The 10,321-nt window shown below is 44.8% G+C and overlaps 1 protein-coding gene across 1 annotated transcript; it reads left to right on the forward strand.

Moving 5' to 3' along the window:
- Nucleotides 1–3,913: 3,913 nt before the first annotated feature.
- Nucleotides 3,914–5,464, forward strand: LOC138249783 (uncharacterized). Its single transcript, XM_069203872.1, has 2 exons — nt 3,914–4,657; nt 4,759–5,464. Exons 1-2 carry the CDS (start codon nt 4,103–4,105, stop codon nt 5,386–5,388), a joined length of 1,185 nt encoding a protein of 394 aa, XP_069059973.1. The 5' UTR covers nt 3,914–4,102; the 3' UTR covers nt 5,389–5,464.
- The last annotated feature ends 4,857 nt before the right edge of the window (nt 5,465–10,321 follow it).

A 10,321-nucleotide genomic window follows, 5' to 3' on the forward strand; every position in this document is an offset into this window, starting at 1 on the left:
AGTGTATTTTTTATTATTATATTTTTTTTTGTTCCCCCTGCCACGCCCTACCCCTTTTTCCTCCCCTGAGCCGTAACTGGCACCAGAAGAGGGGTTAAGGGACAGTGGAAAGAGAGGAGGTCGGATTATCAGGGGTACTCAACAGACAATTTTTCTCAAACTTACCAGCATTTTTAAGGCCTTCAAAGGATAGACAAGACAAAGGGAGTGTGTTTTTGTCAGTGTGGGCATGTAAAAATCCTAGGTGACATCAGACATATACTTCCCATTACCCAACTAAAAGCACTTATACCCAACTATTTACCAAATAATACCATTTTAGGGGGGTGTAACTCCCCCCCCAAGAGCTATGCCCTTGATGGCAGCTGCCTGCCCTATGACATTTTGCAGTTGGAGTTAAGTCAGCATTCGTATATAGCATCGACTCAACCCCTAGGTGCTCCATGCATTTAACTAAGTGGACGAGCCAAATTAACATGGAGAACATACAAGTGAGCCAAGGCCCCAACACTGGCACTTGGAGGCTGTCTATGAGCCGAGCATTGATAATATTTGTAATACATGTCAATTATGCAACAAAGATCATGTCAGAATAGCATCTCGAGACCCTCGACCGGGTGATTTGTCATGCTCTATAAATGTTAGATTGATTGACTGAATATGATAAGGCGGTATCTTCTAATTGTAAAATAACATCTATTAACAGACAGAAGCGTTTCACCTTACTAGTACATCATTTTATTGGAGAACTATGTGTATTTATTAAATATGAGAGTTTTTAAACATTCAATCAATCAATATTTGTAAAGCGCGGCTACTCACCCATCCAAAGAGCCACGTCTTTAGGTTCTTCCTGAAGATGGTGAGTGACGGGCTTTCTCTGAGGTGCAGGGGGAGGTTGTTCCAGCTCTTTGCTGCAGTGCAGGTGAAAGATTGTCCTCGTGCAGTGGTTTTACAGATGCGAGGGACAGTGGCCAGGGCCATCTGGGTGGAGTGGAGGGATCTGGCGCGGTGTGGAAGGAGACGCAGTGGTTCAGGTAGGCTGGTACTGCATTGTGTATGGCCTTGTACGTGTGGGTGAGAAGCTTGAAGGTGATTCGCTTCTCGACCGGTAGCCAGTGGAGGGTCCCAGGTGTTGGAGATGTGTTCTTGGAGAGGGAGGTCCAGAATGAGTCTGGCGGCTGCATTCTGGTTGAGTTGAAGTTTTTTGATGTTCCTAGTTGAGGTGCCAGCGTAGAGGGCATTGCCTTAGTCGAGCTTGCTCATGACTAAGGTGTGGGTGATTGTCCTGCAACAGTCTGCTGGGATCCATCTGCAGATCTTCCGAAGTTTGCGGAGTGTGTGCCAGCAGAAGGAGGCGACAGATTTTACCTGGCGGGTCATGGATAGGCAGGAACTGAGAAACATTCCTGCGCCCACCATGACGGCGCTTCTGTTGGTGAACTGAGAAGCATGTTGGGAGTCATCATATACATCCTATATGAGGCCTAGGGTCTTATTACAGATAAGCAACATACAGTGTGAATCTTGAATTCACCTATTTGAAGGTGCTGTGAGCTCTCATAAATAATGAGCAAAAAAAAGAAGGCTTGTTGAAATAAAGTAGTTGCTACGCATTACACAATTTTGACAAGCATGAAAGCCGAGATTATCCATGAGGGCACAGTGCTGTTCTGCCAGTAAATAGGTATCTTCTTCTGACATCAATGACGAAGGCTTTATCTTTAATTCTTGAAGGATTTGAATGGAGGTGGGTGATAGTGTTAACATTTTTTGGGTAGTTTCACATAAGGTGAATCTTGCCCGAAGGACATAAGTTTGCTTCACCAGGGGTGCAGCTTCCACTGGTCCAGCAGGTGCAGTGGCACCTGGGCCCAGGGGCTTGATGAGCCCACCAAATACTGATTATTGACATATTTTACAATTGAAACAGCGTCTGGAGGCCCATTTCTTTCCTTACACTAGGACCTATGGCACAGTGGCTAAACCCCTGAATTTCATATGGTACAATTTGTATTCCCTAGCACAACACAGTTCATAGTTGTATAATATGATCTATACTTGTTTGTTTTTATTGATAAGCATGAAATTTTACATTGCAGTCACTATTTCTTCATAATAGGATCACTACATGGAGTGATAGTGAACTGATATCCCCCGGCTTGCCCGGGCACTCAGACAACAAGCATTTGCAAAGCAATGGGTCTCGCGTTTGCTCCAGTTAGAGCCATTAGTGTTGTAAATTCCTAACTGGATTTTTCTTGCCACATAAATTGAAAATGAAGAGTAACACAGTTGACATAAGTGATCCGATTCAAAGCACCACGGCTGCCATGAGTGTGAAGCAGAGACACAAAAGGAAAAAAAAAAACGTTTTCTGTTTGCAGTCAAACACATGGCAAATGTGCAATTATCCATGTAACAGGGTCAATGGCGAAGCCAGTAACAAAACTGCTCCAAGGAGTGACAAACGTAAAGCATTTACCAATGATAACAAAGGATTTTGAAAGGCAAGCCCATGAATGAGTGATAGTGATGGGCACGCAGTGAGCGCAGTTAAAAGCCCACAAATATATTACAACAGGCCACAGCGCTTGCGCGCTGGACCTAAAAATGAGAGAGTATTTAAGCACGGGGCCTCAGAGCTGCCCCATCCATCACACTAACAGGCCTGCTTGCTCAGCAGTCCCCGGGGACGACGGCCACTGCCCTGTCTTTCAAGAGCTTGTTAATAATTTATGCAAAGAAGCGGTCCTTGGTTTTCTATCAGGCTCTCTAGCACGCAATACAGAGGAGCTTTCCCTTCCCATTAGCTCGGTTCAGTGCGCGCAGACTTCATTTTGAGAAGCTGGGTGTTTTTCCCACACCGCGGACCGGAAGTTCCCTGCCGCTTTTAATTGAAGGCTCTGAAGGGAAAAGCTGCTCGGCGAGGCGAGGTCTGCCAAGGTCAGGAGCAGAAAACGCGTCACTCGAGGTGAACACAGTCCCTTTTGGAAGAGGGAAGACGACTGAACTTCTGCTAAGAGAAATGCAGGAATGGATAATCGCAAATGAGCTGCTACCGCAATGAGACTTTCCTTATAACCCCTCCTTGAAAAGTGCAAGTACTCTCCCTCTAAAAATAAAAAAGTGCCGGTACTCCGTACAGGACAGTACCGGCCCATTTAAAGCAGATTATTAGCAGAAGAGACACCACCTGGCCACACCAGGGCGCACGCCTCCGACATGCTCCATGCCTCCAGGAGGACAAAGTGAATTGTGATGGACAGCGCCCAGCAAAGGGACATTGAACTGACCATCAGACATGTGTCTATCTGTTCTTGGCTTAGCAAACAGCATCAGAAAATCAAACCAGAACATTCAGCTCCACAATGCTCCCTGGAGGGATAGACGAACAAGGCAGTAAATTGCAAACTGCCAGAAACTGTCCCAACAGACCTAATTTCCGTAAAAGTTGCACACACAGACCACAAACAAGCACTATAATTTGACTACAAGCTACACATTCTATCATGAAGGTTGATCAGATGCAAAACATTGCATTGTTTGCCGAAGCTCAATCAGGGACTTCATTCAGGCTGCAACCCCTGGCTTGCGCTTTGCGACTCCTGACCTCAGAGGTTGCAAAATCAGCGTCAGGAACACAGGGGCGGCTCTTTCTCATGGAGTAGGTTGGGGCTTCACTTTTTGTCTTCTGTCACTTTTTTATTACACCAATAGTGAATAATATTACATTCTTCATTATTAGTATAATACAAACGGAGAACAATTAGCTAGAATATGATCTTTTCTGGGAGCCGAGGTAAGTAAACAATATATTTTAAATGTATTTTGTGTGAGTGAGAGTGTGTTTATGAGAGGGAGAGAGTGAATGTGTGTGTCTATTTCAGAATATGTGTGAGTAGTAGGAAGGGATACCTTTAATCACCATATTAAAAGTGACAGTTGTCCCGCCCCGGAAATGACGTCATATCCGGTGGCTGGGACTTCCGGTGTCCCAGAAAGCCCTCCCCGGAAGTGACGTGCATGGGGGTGTCACATTGTTTGTGAACACGTGTTGTTGGCTGGTAGAGCCACCCTTTTTTTTTTTTTTTTTTTTGAAATGCTGCATATAAGGAGCTGGTTAGAACCGGCTGTCAAACCGCAAACCAGGGCTGAATCAGTTTGCCAAGGCGCTATGAAGAGATACAATCCGATCGCCAGAAAAGCCGTCTCCTCAGGGGCCCTGAACACTATTGGTAGATATTACCGGACCCTCGCCCCTCGTACGATGGATGAGAATGCACAACAGGGTTTCCCAGACACCCGGGATACCGATGTTACAGGTTTTCAAGAGGAACTTTGCCATCGGCTTGAAAAGCTTGACCTCAAGGATGTGTCGCCCTTGATATCCCCTATTAAGGGGTCCGGCAGTGACAGCGATGTCTCGAAAGATGGATTAAGCGGGGCATCTAACATCGTAGACATTGAAGTTGAAGAATGTGTACCACCCCCGAATTCGCCCGTCTATGAAGACATGGGCTTCCAGGAGGACCCCGATGCAGAAGCCTTTATTTTACAACCATCAGGTGTGAGTTCAGGCGCTGTTTCTGTCCCAATGGACCTCTGCGACTCCCAAGATTTCAGAGGAGCCGCTGAGTGTGAAGCGAATGCTGAGGTTAGTAAAGACATTTTTTATTTTATTTTTTTTATGCCTGTATACTCTAATGTCATACTTTTAACTAATAATGTGTCTTGTGCTTTCTGTTTGAACCCTAGAACATAACAGAAGAAAGAGAGCCTCTAGAAGGGTCAGCTCCAAAGGTTAACACCGTAAATTTTTTCTGCTTATGCTGTTCCAGACAGTCTGAAAGTATTACAAGCCAGAACAAAGAGCCTCGTAAGAAATGTGTTTGCACCTACACTAGCCACGATCTTGAAAAGGAAGCTCCGGGCGTCCCCTGTGACAACATATGGCCGGTTAAAGGCTTTGCAGCTGCCGTTGTGAACGCGTGTGTTAAAAGGGATTATTATGACCTTTGCTACGGGCATAAAATTAATGACCCTCAACAGGAGGCTCACGAATGTCTATACGATGCATACACTGCAAGAACAATTCGTCACGTTTGTAACCGGATAGACACTTATCGGGTATATAAGCTGTTAAGGGTTGTGTATGGGCTGTCTGCTGTGAAGAAAAGTGTCCACTGTGACATGATGAAGGTCTTGGCTGCGGCTGTCCTTGAGATCCGATACGCTGCAGAGCCATGCTCAAAACTCGACCGCATGCACGGGTTGTGTCCCCCCTTTGACAAACGTATGGTAGAACGGGTTATAGAAAGACGAATGTGTGACATTTATTATAAAAACAGAAGAATGTTGTCTTTAGCCCCTCGAAAACTGTTTTAAATAAATAAATAAAAAAATAAATAAAAAATAAATTAAAAAAAAAAAAAAAAAAAAAAAAAAAGTAGACCATAAATATGTTACTTAACGCTCCATACTTACTCACTTTTAGGAGGGGATTCCGGGTATCGAGGTGCAAGATGTCTATGAGTTACAACCGGGCTACATCTGTATCGGGAGATTGATTTTTGTGCTGGTTAAAGAAAGAATAGCTGAAATACAGCCTGTGACTCTGCGATGTCTGAACATTTCGGAACCTTCTGCCTTGTTGCAATGTAACTGCCATGAGTGTATCGCCAAGTGGTGTATCAATGGCCGGCTAAACGCATCTGTTAAATGCTGGGCCTTGGACAAAGACCACAAGCGCAAGTTAAGACTTTCACCTGAGACGGGGGTGCATGAGGCTTTGGAGAACATGACTGTAGATTATCTCACAAATAAAGGTTCTGCATTGTCCTATCTAGAACTGTATGAACTGTTGAATTATATCAGTATCCTGAGCGTTCAGAGTTATAGACGTGGGGAACGGGAAGTCATGTCTAGAGCTATTGAGAGTATAGCTATAAAAATATCAATGTTTGTGTCGCTTAGGGTTTGTAAAGGAACATGCTCTGAGTAACATGTGTAGTGGATGTTGTACTATGTATACGTTTGTAAAAAAAAAAAAAAAAAAAAAGCCACATTGGATCCGGGTTTTGACATTTATAAGCTATGTAGCACAAAATGTCAAATACACGCTGGTTGTATACCCCAGCCGCACATGTATGTTTTTTATGTTTAATAAAATGACCTTACACAAAACAGGTGTCTTTCATTTCGGGGTGTTGATGTGAGACAGCATGACGGATGCTGATTTAAGGAAGCTTTATTACGATAAACAGGGGGTTGGAAGTTTCGGAGGCTCCGAAGCTCTATTTAGAAGGGCTCGAGCTGAAAATGAATCTGTAAAACGTGCCAGTGTGAAGACTTGGTTAGCTGGGGAAGAGGCTTATTCGCTGCACAAACCTGCCAGGAGGCGCTTTAAGAGGCGGGCCACCGTTGTTAACGCACAGCTCGATTATCAGTGGCAGGCCGACATAATCAGTCTTCAAGATCTAGCAAAACATAACGATGGAGCCATGTATATATTAACCGTCATAGACGTCTTGTCCAAATACGCATATGCAGAGGCGTTAAACGATAAAAGTGGTACCAGCGTTACAGCTGCTTTTAAAGACATCTTCGCGAGCGGGCGTGTGCCCCAGAAACTACAAACAGACGCCGGAAAGGAATTTTTAAACAAACATTTCCAAAAATTATTAGACCTGCACGCTGTTCAACATTTTGTAACGCACACAGAGGTAAAGGCTGCTGTTGTAGAGCGTTTTAACCGTACTTTAAAGTCGAAGATGTGGCGATATTTCACCGCCAACAACACCTACAGATACGTGGATGTTCTAAAGGCTTTTATAGATGTTTATAACGCCACCTACCACAGGACAATCAAAATGGCCCCTGTTAAGGTAACAAGGGATAATTCGTTAATGGTGTGGAGAACGGTGTACGGTAGGCGTCTCACACAGAAGGTCAATAAACCGGATTTAAAAGAAGGGGCTCATGTCAGGGTTTCAAAGTTGAAGGGGGTCTTCACCAAAGGCTACCAACAAACATTCAGCGATGAGATATTCATAGTGGAAAGTGTGCATCTTAAAGAAGGGGTATATATTTACAGGTTAAAGGACTACGCTGGGGAAGAGGTATCGGGTGTCTTTTACACAGAAGAGTTACAAGAGGTGCCCTACGACCCGAACAGGGTGTACAGGGTTGAAAAGGTTCTGAAAAGAAAAGGGAGCGGAGCACGGCGACAGGCGTTGGTCAAATGGCGCGGGTGGCCCGAGAAATTTAACAGTTGGGTTCTGGCCAGCTCGTTGCACGGTGTGTGAGGTATAGCTGTAAACGCTATGATGGAGAACTCCCCTTTTTATATCACGCTGCCATCCAACGCTTCGAAGGACATGTTCCCAGACAATCAGATTTCGAGTTATACGGTGAAACTTGCAAAGCCAGTGGATTTGAAAGGCCCGTGGGAGGTGGCACTAACGGAAATACAGTACCCTAGAACTTGGAATACCTTTACAAAGGCCGATGTTAAATTTCATATAAAGCGACCTCAGGATGCACTGACCTATAACTTGTCTTTCCCGCACGGCTATTACCCTACCGTCGCAACGGTGGTCGATGCCATCAACAAGTCTATAGCCAGCACTGAAGCGTATGCTAATATATATCTGGTATTGGATCACGTTAGAAGAAAGGTGGTTCTTAAAGCCCCAGAGTTCAGTACAGTGTTTAAATGTAGTGGTAAATTACAAAGGGTTTTAGGGACCGTACAGCATCACCAAAGGCAGATGGATCCAGACCCTACATGCCCCGATATTAACGGCGGTTTTTATACACTCTACGTTTATAGCGACATTGTAGAGCCGCAGAGGGTCGGGGATAGTTATTCCCCTTTGTTGAGGTGGGTCCCGGTGCAGGGTGAAAATAACGCAATGGTTAATATACAACATCACAAACTCGACTATGTTGCAATTTCTAAAAACCATTTTGACACTATAACCATCATGGTGTACAACGATCAGTCGGAGCCGGTCGCCTTTAAATACGGGAAAGTTATTGTTAAGCTTCATTTAAGGCCACGGCGCGAAGGTGACTATTAGACAGCTGCAATGGTCACCATGAAAACCTACGGGGATCCCTCGATGTACAGGGACTATTATAGAGTTCAGGCCGGGTATGGCGGTCCCCAACCCTACTTTCAAGGGGCTCCGGTTATGTATGGGGCGGGATTGGGGGGTTTCTTCCGAAGCATGTTTAGACGTGCCATGCCCTTTTTGAGAAGAGGGTTCGAAATTGCAAAACCTCATGTTAAAGCGGCAGCTACAAACATAGCCCAGGACGTTGTGGGCAGTGTAACGTCTGCGGTAGCAGAGCGCATGAATAGACAGCCCCAAGAAGGAGCGGGGTTGCTGTATAAAGCGCATGGTTTTGTTAAAAGGAAGCGAAGGGCATCGCTGCGTAGGGGGCCGCCAAGGCCCTATAAGAAGCGCCGGACTACTTCAAAAGGCCCTCACAAAAGAAGAGTCATAAGACGGAAGAGATCAACCAAGAAGAAGAGAACTCGTTCTAGTGCGAATATTTTTTAAAACATCGATCATGGCCTTCGTACACTGTGCATCGGGTGAATGCGCCAAATCTGAGTTAGATCTGTTTTCTCTCAAACCCACACAGACAAGCATTGAAAACAGTTTTTTCATGGAAGTGTCACCGATGGCCGCTCTGACACCCCTTGCACCGATAGAGTTTTATGTGTCGGGATCCACGGATATGTACCTTGATCTCAACAATACTCTCCTGCACCTCGTCTGTAAAATAACCAAAGCGAACGGTGACAACATCGAGGATGATGCTAGAGTGGCCCCTATAGCCTATCCCATCGCAACAATGTTTAATCAAGTGGACATTAACCTAGGCGATCGCCTCGTCACACAGAGTGATAACATGTATGCCTACAGGGCCTACATAGAGAGTATTCTAAATTATAGTCGTGATGCGCTGGACACACATCTTTCAGCGGGGCTCTTCTACCGAGATACCGAAGCGCATTTGGAGAACACAGCTTTGGACGGAGACAACGAGGGTTTTAAAAAAAGAGCCAGCTTCGTCGCCGGCAGTAGGCAGTTTGACCTCCTGGGGCGCGTACATTCAGACCTTTTCTTCCAAGACAAACTGTTAGTCAACGGTATTGATCTTAAGATCAAACTCAATCGTAACAAGGACTCTTTCTGTCTCAACAGCGGTGATGCAGAGCAGTATAAACTGGTTATATTGTCAGCGAGCCTGTTTGTAAAGAGAGTGAAAGTGTCCCCAAGTGTCAGACTAGCCCATGCTGAAGCTTTACAATTATCGAACGCCAAGTATGCCATTGAAAGAGTTGCTCTGAAGATATTCAGCATCCCCGCCGGAACCCGATTAACGCAGCAGCAGAATCTATTTCTGGGGCAGTTACCGAAACTCATCATCATAGGGTTTGTGGACAATACCGCTTTTAGTGGCGCCTACAACTCAAACCCTTTCAACTTCAAACACTATGATATCAACTATGCCGCTTTGGTTCACGAGGGTGCTGTGATCCCCGCAAAACCTTTCACGCCGAATTTTGGAACATCAAATTTTGTCCGGGAATATCTAGGGCTGGTCTCGATAACGGGGAAACAGCTGCGGGACTCAGGAGTAGTTGTTTCAAGGGAAGGGTATGCTGCAGGCTACACGCTGTTTGCGTTCGACCTGACGCCGGACATGGAAGATGGCGACCATTACAACCTGATCAAAAACGGAAATCTAAAAGCGGAAATACGTTTTACACAGGCACTGGCGGCCAATGTGAACATGGTTGTGTTCTCTGTATTCGACAGTGTTATTCAGATCAACCACGCCCGTCAGCTCATGTTTGACTACCATTGAAAAAGTGTAAAATAAAAATTAAAAATTTGTTTTTATTTTTTAAAAAAAAATATATAAAATGGACACTACTGAGATACGTGACTTCTTAAGTAGACATAAATATGCTAAGAAATACTTTCTAGGGGTATACCCTAGCGATGGACTACCTGAAAAGATAGGTCCGGAAAGGCCCCGTACCCTCGTCTTTAACACCGATCCCCATTACAAGGGTGGGGCACATTGGGCGGCACTGTTTCTGGATGTGGACAAGGTTATAGTGTTTGATAGTTTAGCTGAATTCCCTAAGCATAGTATTTATACAAAGCCGATATTCAAATATGTAAAAAAAGCATCACCCACTGTTGTGTATAATAAACTGCGGGTACAGGATCCTATGGCCATCACATGTGGGGAACATTGTATATACTTTATTAGTAAAATGTCTGAAGGTATA

Source organism: Pleurodeles waltl, chromosome 8, assembly GCF_031143425.1.
Source record: "Pleurodeles waltl isolate 20211129_DDA chromosome 8, aPleWal1.hap1.20221129, whole genome shotgun sequence".
NCBI lineage: Eukaryota > Metazoa > Chordata > Amphibia > Caudata > Salamandridae > Pleurodeles > Pleurodeles waltl.